The sequence below is a fragment of the Vigna umbellata genome, chromosome 2 (genome assembly GCF_029865625.1).
Source record: "Vigna umbellata cultivar VRB3 chromosome 2, Vumbellata_1.0, whole genome shotgun sequence".
NCBI lineage: Eukaryota > Viridiplantae > Streptophyta > Magnoliopsida > Fabales > Fabaceae > Vigna > Vigna umbellata.
This window is the reverse complement of record NC_142166.1, coordinates 33,045,308-33,064,912: the sequence shown is the minus strand read 5'-3', so window position 1 is coordinate 33,064,912 and position 19,605 is coordinate 33,045,308. Positions and strand designations below refer to the sequence as shown.

The following is a 19,605-nucleotide window of genomic DNA, read 5'->3' as shown; positions in this document are numbered from 1 at the left end:
CAAAAAGATATTAAGAAAAATTTGGCCTATTCTACAATGTCTCAATTGGGTTATATGATGTTAGCTTTGGGTATGGGATCTTATCGAGGCGCTTTATTTCATTTGATTACTCATGCTTATTCAAAAGCATTGTTGTTTTTAGGATCTGGATCTATTATTCATTCAATGGAAGCTCTTGTCGGATATTCTCCAGCTAAAAGTCAAAATATGGTTTTTATGGGCGGTTTAACAAAACATGTACCAATTACAAAAACTTTTTTTTGAGTGGGTACACTCTCTCTTTGCGGTATAACAGTTAGGTATTATTCCTCACCCTTCTCCTCTCATAAACTCTCCAAGGCCTAACACATTGGCCAAATAATAAAAAGGGGAAATTAACTTGAATGTCAAACTGTACAAAAATAGGTCTCATTAGAAGTTAAAGCGAAAATAGACACACAAGGAACATGTTTTCCAATCAACAATATTTACCAACTTCAACAAATAAAATAAGGCAGTAAACTAAAATAATTATTCTTGTTCTCCGTTCATAATTGAATATACATTGGAGAAAGGTTCATGCAATAATGGAAAACCCATAATATACTCACTGTCATGTCAGCAAGGGACTTGTAGGCCAGAGCAAGAACACGAGACCCTTGACGTGTGTACATTTTGTAGGTCTCAACATATGATGGTGGTACCTCAATGAGTCTGTCTTGTATAACTTCTGGAGCACCCTGAAATAAAAGGTCATAAGAGTTTGAGAGGGAAACAATAAAGGAAAACAACACCGTAACTCACTGGTTAAGAAAGAAGCAGGCTTTAGAGTAGCATCAAACCAGTCCACTCAAACATTTTACCAACTTAATATGCATAAAAGCTCTAGGAAAATGAAAAAAAGTGTACTGGTTAGCCAAACATTAATAGAACCAACTCCCAAATCCCAGAAAACAAAATAATGATTTTACAATTTGCCAATAACTTATCAAATCAACACTTGTTGCATCACATGCATATCTTGTAGAAAATAAGACTGATTTATTATTCTCAATCATAAAAAATACATTCTGAAACTCTCTATTTGTAATAATCTAATTCTCCTAAAAAGGGAAATAGGGAAACTAGGAAAGTAAAATAAAGGGAAACAGGGAAACTAGGAAAGTAAAATAAAGGGAAATTGGGAAACTTGGAAAGTAAAATAAAATAAAACATTATATATCTATTTCCTCTAATTAGGAAGATTCTAAAGATATTATCTCAAATTACAACACTCCCCCTCAAGCTGGATCATACAAGATTGTATGAACCAAGCTTGGAATAGTCAAACTCAATTGCAGAGAACGTCAATAAACCAAATTTGACAACAATGGACAAGGACGAACTAGCACCATGAAACTCCAACTTGGACAGCAATGGACGAAGGTGAACTAGCACCATGAAACTTCAACTTGGACAGCAATGGACGAGGGAGATTTCCATAAAAAATAGATGATGACTTGCAGCAGCAAACAGCAACAAACTATAAGAACTGGATTGCCATCAATAGTGGCGAACAGCAACAAAACTTCAAGAACATGATTTCCATGAGTAACATATGGGAGGCCTTCAAAGGCTAACAACCACAAACCTCTAGGGACTTAACCACCCTGAACAATAATGAACCTTTAGGGACTTAATTGCCCAAACAACAACGAACCTTCAAGGACTTCACTGTCCTAACCTTTAGGGACTTAACTGCCCTAACAACAACGAGCCTTCAAGGACTTTACTGTCCTGAACAGCAACAAACCTGTAGGGACTTAACCACCCTATAGCGGCTGAAACTTTTCTTCCCCTCACGATTGAACACACGTCAATGACGTGAAGGTGAAAGAACAGGTGAGAATCGATCCGTACTTGGGGACAAATCTGAAACCCCTAACATCGAACGAGTCAAATCAGCGAGTGGTCTCATAGAACAACTCTCAGTGAGCTGTTACAACAAGGCATTGTCAGAAACCAAAAGATTGGGACTTATGATGGCATCAAAAGGCCAAAGACATGTTGGAGGTCCAAAGTTCTCTGCTGGACTACTCCTAAATGGTGATACTTAACACTGTATCACAAGAAGTATGGGCTAAACTCTAGCCCAAGAAGGAAGTTCTCTGCAGGGGCTGAAAATATTTCCACTCACAGCAAACAGCGGAAACGACAACGAGTGCACTTCATGAGGCACTCTTACTCTTGACCAAAGAAAATGCAGCAACTTATTGAGGCGGCAGCGACAAACCGCAAAGGTTACAACAACTGACTACCACGATGGCTACTAATTGCGTCGACGCCGATTATGGTAGTAGCGGAACGAAGCACTATTGCTAGAGAAACAGAAACAAATGGAGAGGTAGAGAACCCTTCGTAATGGAGAGGAAAGAACTGACGCGATGGCGTCGAAAGAGGTCTCCCTGTCGAGAGAACGAATCATGAAGTATATCCAGCGATTCAGTATAGTGGCGAGATGATGGCGTTAAAGTGACATATCAGAAGGAGCAGATTACAGAGATGGACGTCCGGCGACACGACCGACAGCAGCGCGGTGTGATTCCGACACCGGGAGGGTGGCACGTGACGAACACGCACCCGAGACTAGCTGAAGAAAGGCGGCACATGCGGAGGCTTCTGGGAGTTGGATTACCAGGGTTGAGTCACGCTCCTTGAGGCGCACCCAACCCTTATCTTTGCCGGAGAAATTGACGACGGCGGGTGACAACGACTATCGGACTGATTTGACACTCGTGGCGGCGCGTGAATGAGAAGTAGCCATCGGAACCGGCGCAGTTGGTTGTCGCTTGAAGAGACGATCCAGATCCGCTGGTCACCGGTCGAAACTACAACGGTGGCCGGCGACAGAGAGCGGCGATGCACAGCGGAATACAGTGAACGAGGATTCTGATTGGAAGTCAGTGAAGATGCCAACTATGGGCATTACTTAAACTACAGGTGCAACTACTGGTCTGAAAGGGAATCCCATTCTGAGACAAATTCTAGATGTATAGCTTATAGCTAGGTCAAATTCAACTCTCTGGAACTATAGCTTATAGCTAGGTCAGATTGAACTCTGGAAGTATAGCTTATAGCTAGGTCAGATTCAACTCTCTGGAAGTATAGCTTATAGCTAGGTCAGATTCAACTCTCTGGAAGTATAGCTTATAGCTAGGTCAGATTGAACTCTAGAAGTATAGCTTATAGCTAGGCCAGATTCTGGAAGCACAGTTTTGTGTAGGTGTTATCAGAAGAACAGACGTGTTGGTAATGCTGGAGAAAAAGCTAGAATTCTAAGGTAGAACTTGACTAGGGCAATTGGATCCCATTAAAAACATATGTTAAAGAAGAGACTTTTAGGGGGGGCCGCCGGCAGACAGCGGAAGCGGATCAGACAAGCTCTGATACCATGTGGAAAATAAGACTGATTTATTATTCTCAATCATAAAAAATACATTTTGATACTCTCTATTTGTAATAATCTAATTCTCCTAAAAAGGGAAATAGGGAAACTAGGAAAGTAAAATAAAGGGAAATAGGGAAACTAGGAAAGTAAAATAAAGGGAAATAGAAAAACTAGGAAAGTAAAATAAAGGAAAATAGGAAAACTAGGAAAGTAAAATAAAATCAAAGATTATATATATATTCCTCTAAATAAGAAGATTCTAAAGATATTATCTCAAATTACAACATATCTTTTGTAAGAGTTCGACGTGAGAAGGAATGTTTTTTTATTAACAAACTAGGATAATCACTTACAATTTTAAAAATATAAATCTGCCAACACATACATCAGAAACAGATTCTGGACCTAACGCACTCACAAAGCTAGCTTAAGGGAGTATATTTTATCTACATTTCCGGCCAATGTGGGACTTACATTTAACATAAGTCAATCAAAGTGAAGACAACCAAGGGTAACATGCCCAATATAATTTTTATTTTCATTTTGTAGGCCCTAATATTTTAAAGATGATTTTTTCATTTTACAAAATTTGATGGGTTCTTACAATTAATTTCCTTATTAATTTCAAAAAGAAAAAGGATTAATAAACAGAGAAGCAGCAATCTTTATATACAAAATTAGCATAAATAATATGATACAAATTATCATTTATAATACACACATTTACATAGAGGGAGTAATAAAGAGAGAATTCAATAGAAAACTATTCTTCACAATTTAGGCTTTAGACAGATTGTCAATATTAGCCCTGACACCTCTTACGAGACCCTATTAATACAAGACATGCCTTAATCATACAAGGAAAAACCCACTAGAAGATTTAAACTTAAAACACAAATCTTAAACGGAAAGCTTTTAAATAGCAAATGGTATTCAAAACATTGAAAACGAAAACAATATGCTTTCTGGACGTTATTAATTCTTACAGGAAATATTAGAAGTTAGAAAAAAATATTTGTGCACCATACTTTGATGATTAGTTAACACACCTGGCTATTTTTCCAATCAATTTTCCATTTCCCCAACTCAGACTTTATTGACCATTTCATAACAACACAAAATAAAAGATACTACAGAGCTTTTTACTTGGGGAGTATAAATGCCCAAGTCATGGTTTCATTGACTATAAGCCAAAGTATATAATACCCAATAAGCAACTAAAATCAATAATATTTGAGGCATACAGACAATGATTAACCCACAAACCTTCACAAAGGAGAAAAATTCATCTTGAATGCGAACAACAACTGCCATTCGTTTTAGGTGAGATGAGAAATGGAACCGATGAACAATTTGGACAGGATGGCCATTTCCCCTGATATTTGAGAACATTTCAAGAAAAAACAAAAATGAGAAAGGGTTTTAGAAATACAAACAAGATGGATACATTAATAAGGAAAAAGAAAGAACAAGAATGAAGCATTTGAAACCCAAGAAATAACAAATTCCTTGCTTTTTTTAATCACTATATTCCCTTGCCCAGACAACAGGAGCGACAGAATGTAAACCAGGTTGCCAATCATTACTGGCAACAATAAAATTTAATGAGCCAAAATATCATAAATTTCCAAGCCATAAAATTTGACCTTGCACATTGTTAGGTTTCTAGGTATGAAACCTAACTGTCTCACAGCACACACTCACACAATAGCACCCAAATGGTAAGAAAAGAATGAAAATATGTATTCACATCAACCAATGTCATGTACAACCAGTAACTGGGAGCATAATCCCCCTCCACATGATCAAGGTTCCTGTCTATACAATTGATATCAAAAACTCTCCCCTCTACCAGACCCCCCTTACCTTCTTATAAAGGCAACCCACTTCTAACTACCCAACAACAATTAACTCCTAAACTGAACAATTAATTCTTCAACTGTTTTCTCTCTCCTGCACACCTATTACCCATTATAACCTATCATATTATATCCTATCACACATGATTAGAAAAGACAATCTTTTAGCTGCACAGAGAATAAAGCATAATTTAGATAACAAAAGTAAGCAGCAACAATTCATTTACCTCTTGGGTACAGCCTTGTCATCAGATTTATAACTCCAGTCAATTCCTTTTAGTGCAGCCTTCTCGAGAGGATCACCAACCTGGGGAAATTAAGGAATTCATTAATAAGAATATAATAGCAACAAACAACAGCAGATGTAAAAGGAGCAAACAAACAAGTTAGTTAGTGATATTCTTTTGTATAAGAAGGCCGGGGGGTCTCGTAGGAAGTTAGTTAGTGATATTCTTTTGTATAGACAGGTCTTGGACCTTGTGAGGGGGATTAGGCCTCTGTTAATGTTTTTTGTGTACATTGTTTTCATATCAGTACAGAAATCATTCTTTTTACTGTTGAGTTCTTGATTGTGTGTGTGTGAGATTGTCTGAGTTAGGTTCCATACCCAGGAACCTAACAGTGTGAGATCCTAACTCCTAGATGAATTCATGAATATGACAATGGTGACAAATGTCAAGTTTTTTTTCCATTAGAAGGATCCATTTCGTTCAATACGGTTAGAATAATTATTAAGTCTACCTATGATTAGTATAGCAGGGCCTAAAGTAGGTAGTTGTGTGTTGGGTTATCTATAATGATTGTTCCTAGCAGTCTACGACAATCTCTTCATCTTCCATCCATCTATTGTATCAGTTTTATCTATATAAATAAGAGAATTGAGAAGGGTCTAACAAGCCCTTCAGAACTATTTTTCTCAGTTTTAGATCTCAAGTTGGTATCAGAGCAGGTTCATCCTGCTCTGGTTTCTGTCCTGGGTTGTCCACCAGCACTGTCACTGCTGTTTGCATCTGTCCGGTGCCGTTCGCCGTTGTCCGCGGCTGTCTCGCCACTATCTGCAGCTGTCAACTGCATTTTGTAGTTCTTCAACTTGGTTGTCCGCCACCTCGCATTTGTCCGCTGCTGTCCACCGCCGTTCGCCGCCGTCCGCCACCGTCCGCCGCCGTCCGCCGTTGTCTGCCGCCGACCGCCGTCACTGTTCCGTCCGGCGACCACTGGATCTGGTTCGCCTCTTCACGCGACAGCCAACCCCACCGGTGGGTTCGCCTGATTCTCCTCCACGCTCCGCCACGCGCCGCCTCTTTGTGCGCTGCGAACAGGCGCGTGCTGTCCACGCGCCGCCCTCTGCTCACCGGAAAGTCGCCGCGCCACCTCCATAGCTGTCGCCCTCTGCTCCTCTGTCCGTTCTGCCCCTCAAAATATTACTTTGGCGTGTCCAGAAGCTCCCCTTTAAGAAAACCCTAAGAAACCCCCTAGGGTTTTCTGGTTCTTCACGGTTTTTTCTGGTCCTTCACGGTTTTTCTGGTTCCTTCTCCTCTTTTTATCAAAGAATGGCGTCTGGAAGTGCTCTTTCTTTCTCTGGAAGTCCCTCAATCACTTCCGAAAAGCTAAATGGAAAGAATTATCTATGTTGGTCTGCTGCTGTAGAAATGTGGTTCCTTGGTCAAGGACATTATGACCACCTCGAGCAGGATGGAAGCCAAGTCCCTTCTGACAAAGCTGAACAATGGAAACAAGCTGATTTCCAATTGTGTGCCCTATTGTGGCAATCTGTGGAACCCCGGCTTTTGATATCTCTTAGAGCCTTCAAGACATGTCACTTTTTGGAAGAAAGCTTAAAGCATTTATGCTAATGATATTCAACGTCTCTATGATACCGCAAACAAGCTCGCCTGTCTCAAAATGACAGACCATGATATGGTCTCATTCATGACTGAAGCCCAAGCAGCTGTGGAAGAATTGAGAATGTTCTTGGAAGTGGAATCTTCGGAAGATATCAAAAAGAAGCTTGACAAGTATTATATGGTGATGATCCTCCGTGCTTTGCATCCAGATTTGAGTCACATCAGAGATCAACTTCTGACAAGTCATTAGGTCCCTTCCTTGGAAGCCTTGACCACACGTCTTCTTCGTGTCAGTCTCAGGAAGCTCATGAAACAATGGAACCATCTGTCATAGTTGCCACGCGAGGAAGAGGAGGACGTGGCACTAGAGGAGGAGGACGTGGAGGTCGAGGACGTCCACAGTGCTCTTACTGTAAGAGGGTGGGTCACACCCAAGAAAACTGCTACTCCTTGCATGGCTTTCCTTCAAAAACCGCCAATATCTCTAAGGCTGAAACTTCCACTTCCAACTCCAAGTTCACTGAGGAAGAGTATCAAGAGTATCTGCGATTAAAGTCTAACAGTTTGGCGCAATCATCTCAATCCCCAAGTACGTCCACAGCTTGCATTTCTCAATCCATGGAAGGTCTAAATTCATGGGTAATTGACTCGGGTGCTTCTGATCACATTTCTGGTAATACCTCATTGTTCTCAACCCTTTCCCTCCAAGAAAAACCCCATTTCATTACCCTTGCAAATGGCTCTAAAACTTGTTCAAAGGGAGTCGGTCATGTCTCCCTGTCTCCCTCTCTAACTCTGAAATCTGTTCTTTTTGTCCCTAACTGTCCATTCAATTTAATTTCCTTAAGTCAGTTAACCAAAATGTTACATTGTTCAATAACTTTCGATTCAAAATCTTTTGTTATACAGGAGCGTGGCTCGGGGAGACAGATTGGAGAAGGATATGAAGCTGGAGGTTTATACCATTTTGGATCTCGTCCACGGGTATCTTGTGTCGCAGCTCTTCCCCCTAAAGTGTTACATGATCGGTTTGGCCATCCTCACTTGTCAAAGTTAAAAAAGATGTGTCATGAACTTAGTGGTCTTCAGACTTTAGAATGTGAGTCCTGTCAATTAGGAAAACATGTTAGATCTGTCTTTCCAAAAAGGTCTCAATCAATGTGTACTTCTAGTTTCTCTATTATTCATTCTGATGTCTGGGGACCTAGTCGCGTCTCTTCTTTTGGTTTTAGGTATTTTGTTACTTTTATTGATGAGTATTCTAGATGTACTTGGGTTTATCTAATGAAAGATCGCTCTGAATTGTTACCCATTTTCACATCCTTTTTGAATGAAATCAAGAACCAATTTGGTCACGTAATTAAAGTCTTAAGAAGTGATAATGCTAAAGAGTATTTCTCATCAAATTTTTCTTCACTTCTTAGCTCCCATGGTATTTTGCATCAATCCACTTGTCCTCATACACCCCAGCAAAATGGTATAGCCGAAAGAAAAAATAGGCACTTGGTTGAAACGGCTCGTACCCTTTTGCTTGGTGCTAATATTCATGTTCATCATTGGGGCGATGCCATCTTAACTGCATGTTTTCTTATTAATAGGATGCCCTCCTCCTCTCTCAATCATAAAGTTCCTTTCTCCATTCTCTTTCCCAATGATCCTCTCTTTCACACCTCTCCTCGAGTCTTTGGTTGTGTTTGTTTTGTTCACGACATGTCTCCGGGGCTCGACAAGCTCTCTGCTCGTGCGATCAAATGTGTCTTTTTGGGCTATTCTCGGCTTCAAAAAGGGTACCGGTGTTACTCTCCTGAAACCAAAAAGTACTACATGTCTGCCAATGTTACCTTCTTTGAACAGACACCTTTCTTCTCTCCCTCTATTCAAGATGTTCATATCCTCCACCAGGTCCTTCCTCTTCCAGTGGTTGAGTCTAATATCTCCAATGCCTCAGTCAATCCAAGTCATGCCCAAGGTCCTCCTGAACCTTCCTCTCCACATACTGATATCCTTCAACACAGTACCCCGGTGAGTAATCCTCTTCCAGAAAATGGTGGATCTCCTCCTTCAGATTCTTCTCCGTCACCATCTCCTGTCACGTCTCCTGGTGAAGATGATTCTGCTTGGCCCATTGCTCTCAGAAAAGGTACTCGTTCCACTCGAAACCCTCATCCCATTTATAATTTTCTTAGTTATCACAGAGTGTCTTCCTCCTTTTATTCCCTTTTATCCTCAGTATCTCCTGTGGTTATTCCTAAAAATGTGAAAGAAGCACTTGATCATCCTGGATGGCGACAAGCCATGATTGAAGAAATGCAGGCTCTTGACCGCAGTCACACTTGGGAGCTTGTGCCACTTCCCCCGGGCAAAAAGGCGGTTGGTTGTCGATGGGTATATGCAATTAAAGTCGGCCCTAATGGTAACATTGATAGGCTCAAAGCCCGGCTGGTTGCAAAAGGGTACACTCAGGTTTATGGTCTTGATTATTGTGACACCTTTTCTCCCGTGGCAAAGATGACTACCATTCGATTGTTCTTTGCAATGGCAGCCATTCGTCATTGGCCACTTCATCAGTTGGATATCAAAAATGCCTTTCTCCATGGTGATCTTGAGGAAGAAGTTTATATGGAGCAACCTCCAGGGTTTGTTGCTTAGGGGGAGTCTGGTATGGTTTGTAAATTGAACCGATCTCTATATGGGCTCAAGCAATCACCACGTGCTTGGTTTGGAAAGTTTAGCTCCATTGTTCAAACATTTGGGCTAAAACGCAGTGAAGCAGATCATTCAGTCTTTTATTATCATTCGTCTCCCGGGAAATGTGTTTACTTGATAGTATATGTTGATGATATAGTTATTACAGGAAATGATACTGCTGGAATATCTCAGTTGAAGGAGTACTTGTGTAGACATTTCCAAACCAAGGATCTTGGGAGCCTCAAATACTTCCTAGGCATTGAAGTAGCTCAGTCAAAAGATGGAGTTGTAATCTCCCAAAGGAAGTATGCTCTGGATATTTTGCAAGAAACAGGCATGATTGATTGTAGACCTGTTGATAGCCCTATGGATCCAAATCAAAAATTAACAACAGAAGAAGGTGAATTACTCCCCGACCCGGAGAGATATAGGAGGCTAGTTGGAAAACTAATCTATCTCACTATTACAAGGCCGGATCTATCTTTTGCAGTTGGAGTGGTTAGCCAGTTTATGCAAGCTCCATGTGTTGGCCATTGGAATGCTATCATTCGCATTCTAAGGTATGTGAAAAAGGCTCCCGGGCAAGGGCTCTTATATGAAGAAAAAGGAAGTCTTCAGGTATCAGGATATTGTGATGCTGATTGGGCAGGTTCTCCTATTGATAGACGATCTACTACTGGATATTGTTTTTCCTTGGAGGAAACATTATCTCATGGAAAAGTAAGAAACAAAATGTAGTGGCTCGATCAACAGCTGAGGCTGAATATAGGGCAATGGCTTCATTAACATGTGAACTTATATGGGTGAAGCAGTTCCTTCAAGAGCTTAACTTCTGTGACATCCAGAGTATGAAGATGTATTGTGATAACCAAGCTGCTCTTCACATTGCATCAAATCCAGTGTTTCACGAGAGAACCAAACATATAGAAATTGATTGTCATTTTGTTCGGGAAAAATTATTGTCAAAAGAAATTTGTACTGAGTTTGTTGGATCAAATGACCAACTCGCAGATGTGTTGACTAAGTCGTTAAGGGGACCTCGGATTGAGTTTATTTGTTCCAAGCTTGGTACATACAATTTGTATGCTCCAGCTTGAGGGGGAGTGTTAGAATAATTATTAAGTCTACCTATGATTAGTATAGCACGGCCTAAAGTAGGTAGTTGTGTGTTGGGTTATCTATAATGATTGTTCCTAGCAGTCTAGGACAATCTCTTCATCTTCCATCCATCTATTGTATCAGTTTTATCTATATAAATAAGAGAATTGAGAAGGGTCTAACAAGCCCTTCAGAACTATTTTTCTCAGTTTTAGATCTCAAGTAATACTATAGCCAAGCCTAAAAACTAAGGTTCAGTTTAATCACACCAGGCAGAGAGGCATACCAGCTTATTCTCAACAAACACCAATGCATGGCAAGAAGCCAGGATTTCAACTGTTCGTACAGGCACTCTACTTGTATCAGACTCCAAATCTGTAGTTCCATTCAACCCAACAACTCCAGAAAATTCCTACAAAGTGGGAATTAAAAAGTTAGACCGCAACCAATAGTCTAAACGGCTAAATCAATATCATTGTCTAATATGGGCATACCATATCATCAGATGTAAGTGTCCCTGTCTTGTCAAAACAACATATATCAACCTGTATGGCAAGGTATGTACAAGAAATTATATAAAAAAAATGTCATATGATCTCTATACCAAACAAGGTACATGAGTAGAAACGTTTAGACAGGCCTCCAGGTACCTTTCCAGCAAATGGTATCCTAAAAGGCTCTGTGCAAAAAATCCCACGTCGTGCCAGGGCAATAAGAGAAGTATTAACAGCTATCGATAATTCCATTGGTAACTCAGGAGGTATCACAGAAGTAACAATAAGTGAACAACTTAGTATTAGTTTATACTTGCTCCTTGTGGGATCTTCCAGCCCCTGCAAGCAAAAACATTAACAATTTATCAAGCCATATCACAATTGACGATTAAGATCATACCATCTTAACCATGCATCTGCAGAGCATCATTACCTTAACAAGCACATAACCAGCAGCAATAAGAGCAAACACAACCAAGAATAAAATGAATAATCCACTTTCCCAGCTATTGGCAGTCACCTAGTCAATTCAGAAATAACAAGAAAAATCATCAAACCAACACTGAAATCAAAAAATCAGCCTCGGTAAGGTTTATATCACTTTACCCTTTCTGTAGAGAATAAGATTGTTCGCATCAACTTTCCTTGACTTGTTTCAAAACCCGTTCTCAGGACAACAGCCAAGCAGCCACCATCAGGAGTTTTAAGAGGAAAACTCTGACTCCAACAAAATTAAAAATAAAATGAGAAGCATGAACACTAGCTGAACAATAAACAAAAACCGTATAATTTCCCAGCTTGAATATAACCTTATCTGGGGTATGCTGCAATATTTTTGTCCCACCAAACAAAACGTGGCTTTTATCTCGCTTTGCTGACAATTTCTCCTCCATACCCCTACCCGCAATTGAAATCTAAAAGAATAAACATTCTGAATAAGATTCATGCAAGAGAACATGACAAAATAAGGTCCAGTCTCCATAGACTCGTCAGAGATGTATTTAGATATACCAGCCAACCATAATATTAAAGATGTTCTATCCCAAGCTTATTTATTCCTTTATGCGAAAGAAGAGCAAATATAATAACGAATTTGCATGTTCAGATATATAATAATAAACAAGTAAACCGGATTCAGGGACATGCATAAGCATTTAATTTTTTGAAATAACAAACTGAAGTCAGTATTAATGCTCTGTATAACAATCATCAATGAAGTTGGACTATAATATTAAAAACAAATAGAGAGAGCAGGAAAATAATTATGCAGCACAACTATGGCTCAACAGTATCCAAAGGACAAACTAAATATTAATAGTATGACAAGTTGATCGGCTTCCTGGGTGAAATCAAATATCTATGACTTTTAGAAATTCAAGACTAAAAGCAGCATAGAAGTATGCCGAGAAATACTCCAGAAGTAATTACTACCAAAGATATGCAAACCAATTAACAAATAAAAATGCAATTTTGGCAATCAGACAAGAATCAACTACACAGAATTTAAGAAAATAAGTCCCCTCCCAGCAAAACAATTTATACTTCTAATTATATCATATATCCATAGGCTATCAGACAAATACTTTAGTGAGTAGTTCAGAAAAGAGGTACACCTTCCATTGAGGAGTAGACTCGCCTGTGAGAATAGCTTCATTCACAATCACACTTCCAGCCAATATAAGCATGTCTGCTGGTACAGACTTCTCCTCCCCATTCTGACTAGAAGAGCGGCCTATGGAGACAACATCCCCTGGCAAAAGGTCTGTACCAGAGAGTTTAACCCACCTATAATCCAAATATAAATGAAAGTATTAAACTTTTACTCCTCTAAATCCAAAATAGGGTTATTAATTATTAAGAAAGAGATAACATACTTGCCACAGCGATGTACCATTAGGATCTGACTGTCCACTCTAACACGTCTCAACTCAGTTAGAGTTTTCAATCTACTTTTCGCCATGGTTGACTCAAACATAAAGAGCATAAATAGAGTGAACAAACTGTAATACCAATATTCATCCAAACACCAGAGCCCCACACAAAAAACCTGGTCATAATATAAACAAGAACAAGTCAAAGAGTTTGCTTGAAGATTACAGACAAAAAACAGAAAACTAAATATTATTTAACAAAGGGTACCTGAAATACGAAAAAAGGCTCCATGCAATGCTCTTTCATTAATTTCTGAAATGTTGGTTGAGGATAATCAAATCTAGAAGATCAACATGTAGAAAATTATTAGAGAGAAAAACTAAAGCAACATAATGCAAATAGATCAGATGATGCATGTCTTCTTGAGAGAGAACAAAATCAAGAATCAACAAAATTACCAAAATTAGGGTATTACATCTAAGCCAAACCAAGTCCAATCCATAAATATTATGAATTAAAAATTATGTTTTAAAGAATTATAAAATGACCAGAGAATAAGGAAACCCACACATTCCGTCCCCATTTCTCAGTAGCTGCAAGAACTTTAGCTTCAGAGCCATGGCCACTGCATTTGATGTAACATCCAAATGTTTCTTTGGTAGGGTAGGAAAGCTTGCAAAATGTTCCCTTCTCCTTTGAATACACAAAACATTGTTTTCTAAAATCAAAGTAGTTCTCTTCCAAATCCACAGCTGATGAAGAACCTGCAGACTGCATAACTAAGAACTTTACTATGATACACAAATCAAAGGAAGGGCCTCTAAAAGAGGAAGAAAGAGAAATAAAATTTCTTATCAAAACACAAACTGTAAAAGTAAACAATGTAAAAAGGGGCGAGCTGGATTAACAAACAAAACAATTAAAATAATGCCAACAAACATACTCAGAAAATTGCATACACGCAGCACAGTTTACATTTGAAAGTATTGATATAAAAGGCATCACAGACTCACAATTATGAATTCGTGCAGAATATGCATTAACAAGAACATGAGATAAAAATTATACAATAAATTTCAAACATAAAATTATGAAAATATTATACATATATGTACATCTATTCTTCTTTTCCAACCTGAAAACCTATCCTCCTAACAATCACGAAATACAAAATCAATAAATATAAAATCAAGAACAAACACATCAAGCTAGCAATGTGGTCAATCTGAATATATATCTAACCCAGTAAACCCTCTAAAATTGTTTTTATATGACAGAAACACGATATTCTGGAATTCAACAGCAAACTTGCAGAACTTCAACAGTTTGCCCCTCCTTGACCCAAAGGCCTCAGTCTTGATTCCACTCTAAAATTGAAAAGATTTCCGTTTTCAGTTTTAGAGAGTCAGAGTGACTAGTTTATACTTCGAGTGAAAAAGCCAATTTACATAAGTGATCAGCTAAGGCATTTATAGCCGTACAGAAAGGAACAGAAAAGACTAACTAACTGAACTAAGGGGATGTATTGGATTGGGATCATAAAAGACTACTTTAGCATTAAAGTCTTGCAAATTTTAAAAGACTATAAGAAATATTAAATTGTCAGATCTTTTTAAAATACTATTATAATTGAGATTTTATAGTTTGGACTTAAATAAAGTTGTCATAGTGTAAGAATTTAAAAATTTTGAAAAAGAACTCTGAATTTAGAGCACTTAAAATTACAAGAGTAAAAGAAATACAAGGTGTGGATACACAAAAGTAAAATCATCTTCTAATTTCTGCTCTTGAGTTAAAATAATAAATTCAAGATTATGGTCTTCTTACCAAATTTAATAATATTGAAAATAAAGATTCATAAATTGGATCAATTGGAAATCCATCAAAATGACAATTTTTGTGAAGTTATTTAGTGCAGCACATGAATGCCTCTATGCCCTTCAACAAAGAGAGAATAATAGATTGTGTTAGATAGTAGAAAGAAAAACCTAACCAACAAAAAGAAAGAAAAAGAATCCAGGAAAGTCTCAAGGGTTTATGTGAGATTATTTGATGGATATACTTCCTACTAAAAAGTCAGGTGAAGTCCCTCAAAATTCCTTTTTGAAAATGATTCATCAAAATCTATATACTTCGATACAAACAAACTTTTAATTCTGAAAATCCATAATTGATACCACTAGAATTCAATGACCTACTTCAAAATCCTTATTATCTTAATTGAATATCACAAGACTTATTTATATCCAAGGTAATCAAAATTGAGATGGTTGGGATTATGAAGGGCTCACAAGATCCTAAATTGTGGGATCATAACACCAATTATAGATTCTAATTCTACATAAATACAATATATTTATATATATATATATATATATATATATATATATATATATATATAGAGAGAGAGAGAGAGAGAGAGAGTAAAAGAAAAGCAGTCAAAACTGAGTGAAGGAGAAAGGGTGAAATCTTGAGTACTATGCATCCACACAGCTTCCCCTATGGTGTGGTCAAGCAATCAAAACAGCCACAACTTTGGGGAAGGTGTTGCTTAGCAGACAAGAAGGAGGGAGAAGCGTGACACCAACTACTTAGTAACATGAAACCACATTTGCTTGAAGAAAAATAATTTTTTTAATTGGCCTTGGGTTTTAAGCCAAAGCTTATTGACCAAAGAACAGTTTTGGGCAGATGCAGAACCCAAAACCTAGAACACAGCAGAACATGAAAACACAACAATTCCAACATTTTAACATTTATTACAACAATCCCATCAATCCCACCCTAGTGCAACCTTGCATGGACTCTAAATTGGACGTGGTATGCAGAATCATGACATTGTGTGATTCCATGTTTTAAATTGCAGTATTGACTACATTGTTTATATCATTTAAAAGTCTTCATTGAATACTATAGGACTTTATAATAAAAAAGTAATATCTTTTCAAATCCTTTGGAATTTTGGTACGATACACCCTGAGTTACTTACAGATTAAAGCTTTCATACTAACAGAATCCCATAAGAACACTAGAGTGTTTTGAGTAAAACCCTACTCTACAAGTAACTATCTAATGGGGTTATCTATTTATCTATATTGAATTCAGCCCCACCAAGAACTGATCAAAGAATGCTTGCAAAGCCAACTCCAACAGCACTAGCTTCAACCCCATTTTGTCAAAATACAAAGACCAATGCTAAGTTTTCTAAGTACTTTTATGCTGTCACATAGTGTTAGCATTCAATGTGAATGATAGGTACCCAGATTTTATTAACACTGTAAAGAACTCCAAGACAGGTTCTTGGATGATCTTCCTATGAAAACCAGACAGCTTTCAAAAGGACCTGTCTCTTCCTTCCTTTCACTTACAATTTTCTCCAAAAACTACTGAAAACAACCCCTGTACAGACCATATATAATAGTCTCTCCCTTCCTTTCACTTCCTTCTACCATATACTTTCCCCCTGAACCTGACAGTGAAAACACGTATCCACAATTTATCAATTCAAGTGTAATTGTTGAACCATTAGTAATTACATTTTTTTATATTATATAACTTTATGAGAAATCATGATTTAAAAACTGTAAATTAATATATTAATATAATAACTAAATTATATCTATTAGATAAAATATATTTTTAAGAAGTAGACTTTAAACCTAACTCAATCTTACAAAACCAGTTTATAAGATGAGGTTTGCACTTACTTATATCATGTAAACTCGTCTTATATCTAGTAGATGTGGAATCTTCAACACACCCCATCACGTCAAGACATATACATCTCGAGCATAGAAGGTCATTCGATACCATCCCACTAGCAGGTGACACAAAACATCAATGGGTAGTCCGATAAAGGTTTGATGGCAGGTAGCATGATAAACCCAACAAATAACAAATTTTGCTAAAATAGGATTTGGATGACTCTAATACCATCTTAAAAAGTGAATTTTAAACCTAACTCAACTTTACAAAATTGGCTTATAAGATGAGATTTGCACTCACTTATATACTATAAATTTTCCTTATCTTTAGTGTTATCAATATCGAATAACAGAAAATATCAGAGATTCAAAAATCCTTTATAAAGTTATAAAGGAAACCATAACAAGTTATGGCGAAAACATTGGTCAAAAGAAATATAATACCACAACATATAATTATAATGCAAAAGTAATAATATTATGTCTAGAAATTCAAATAATAATAACATCATATCAAAACACCACAATAATGGGATGTTCTTTTGCTCTAGTAACTCCTTCCATAACTTTCCCACAATAATTAGAAACAGTTGTATTTAAATTTGACTCATCCATTGCTGAAAAATAGGTATTGTTTTGAAAAATAATTATAGTAAAAGTGGAGAAGAAGAAAAAAATTTAAAAGAAAAAAAAAAAACTTGACTGGGGCGGCGAGCAATGACAGCAGCGGTAGCTATTGGTGGCAGTAAGTTAGGGCAGGCAGCTGGAAAAGAATAAGAGAGAGTGTTTTAAAGTTGTGTGGCCAAGCCTATAGACCACTTGAACAATTATCCATTTGGACAAAGCTCCACTCCTAAACAAGGATCCAACTATGCTTCTTTTAGTTCCACACTCCTCTCCTCCTTGATCCCCTTCAATGCGATTTCCAAAGGTAATCCCGACCTCTGACAAGAAGTGGTCATAAAAAAGTTTTGAATTTCCCTTATCTTCCATAGAGGCCTCTTGCTTCAGCCCCATGAAAATTCATTAAGATGTGAGATCATGAACAGCTAAAATGTCCGATGACTTCATTCTTGAACATCATCTAAGTTGTGTTCAGAACACATGACTGCAAGTATTGAAAAAGAAGCCCTTCCATTTTCATCATAACACTCATCGTGCACTCTTCTTCTGGGAAACTTCTCAATCAGAAAGACATATCAATCAAATTACCCAAGCTGCTCCTAATGTGAGCATCCATGTGTAACTGGCTTTCTTTTTCTCTCAATTGTACTTGAAGGATTCCTTCCAGCTCCTCCATGCAATATATGGATTACTTAATTTTTTTTACAAAACACGAATCACTCCGTGAATAATGGAGATATGATGCCAGTAGATAGATACCCGGTATTTCAATAGAAAGAAAGAGGAATGTCTCCCCATAATACACCAGCAAACTTCTCCTTACAAAAAACTGTCCTATCTCGAGCATCATAAAAAGGTTAAGATTGCTCTGTCCATAAGAGGTAGCAACGAATAGAAGTCCTTGAATCTTTTGCCTTTCCTCCAAACCATAGCTCAAAACCTCTAAATTGGCATATGAAGAATGCTCCAAAATCTATTCACAATTTTAATTAGTACTAATCTCGTCAAGTACTAAAGAAAAATAATATACCAACCCCTTCTAAGGCAATTGACCCAATAATCTAGTACCACCTTACCAAAACTTGATAGTTTTCCTGAGATATATTCCATGCACAAATTCCACCACTCACCCCCAAACCAAAGAAAAATAGATAGCCAAGTATCTGAGTGTGGCAATTCATCAGCATTCTATAAAAGTTATTATTTCATTACATGCTATTCCAAGGAAATCACTCAAGAAAATCGCAGTCATCACTGGGATGGAAAGGTATGAAAGGACTAACCACAAAGACCAAGCTAAAGTATCCTAGAGTGCAGCCAGACATGTAGCTCTTGGGCAGTTGAGACCCTAATTGACTATATATAAGAACTAAATAGTGCCTATAAGGCTTAGGCAATCCACCTTAAAAGCCTATTTTGCAAGTTGGGTTAGGCCTTGAGCACAGATAGTAAGAACCTTCCTTCTATAGGCATTGATCCACGATAAGAAAAACAAATAAAAAATCCGAATAAACTTAAAGGCAACAATTTAGCCACCTCTTTCAAATTACACAATGCATTTGCTTTCGTAAGAGGTTCACAAATTGTCAATCTAGAAAGATCATAATTTATTTTAAATCCTCTTTCTAGGACTGAACCTTACAACATATCAAGACCCATCTTATTTCAAGAACTAAACCCAAGACACTAACTAACTAACATACTCTTCCAATTCTCATTGCACTGAGCTTTAATCATCTTCCAGTACACTTTTTTAGTATGTATTATCATGCATAAAGTCAACATACTTTCCTCCTCTGAAATCCTGTTTTTCAACACTTACTATCTTCCAAATGAAAAAAAGAATAACATAAACACTCTACCACGCTCCAATTCAACCATTAAAAAGTTGTCGGGACTTACACTTTTCCGAGAATGAAGCGGCACAACTTCTTTAGAACCCGAGAACTTAGCCGGGGTAATCTTGCAGGAATCAGCCTGGTCAATATTTTTAGCCTGAACACAAACCGAAGAAAA

The 19,605-nt window shown here is 37.7% G+C and overlaps 1 protein-coding gene across 1 annotated transcript in view; it reads right to left on the bottom strand.

The window, feature by feature from the left end:
- Positions 1 to 19,605, bottom strand: part of PDR2 (phosphate deficiency response 2) — a 32,245-nt gene that overhangs the window by 12,119 nt on the left and 521 nt on the right. The window contains exons 2-15 of the mRNA XM_088106589.1: positions 19,492 to 19,584; positions 13,830 to 14,032; positions 13,529 to 13,601; positions 13,264 to 13,436; positions 13,003 to 13,174; positions 12,199 to 12,303; positions 11,996 to 12,106; positions 11,823 to 11,909; positions 11,546 to 11,728; positions 11,390 to 11,440; positions 11,182 to 11,307; positions 5,493 to 5,572; positions 4,673 to 4,781; positions 591 to 719 (exon numbers count right to left, since the gene is read on the bottom strand). Of these exons, the coding sequence (XP_087962715.1) occupies positions 591 to 719; positions 4,673 to 4,781; positions 5,493 to 5,572; positions 11,182 to 11,307; positions 11,390 to 11,440; positions 11,546 to 11,728; positions 11,823 to 11,909; positions 11,996 to 12,106; positions 12,199 to 12,303; positions 13,003 to 13,174; positions 13,264 to 13,436; positions 13,529 to 13,601; positions 13,830 to 14,032; positions 19,492 to 19,584 (1,695 nt within the window). The remainder of the gene's footprint in view (positions 1 to 590; positions 720 to 4,672; positions 4,782 to 5,492; positions 5,573 to 11,181; positions 11,308 to 11,389; positions 11,441 to 11,545; positions 11,729 to 11,822; positions 11,910 to 11,995; positions 12,107 to 12,198; positions 12,304 to 13,002; positions 13,175 to 13,263; positions 13,437 to 13,528; positions 13,602 to 13,829; positions 14,033 to 19,491; positions 19,585 to 19,605) is intronic.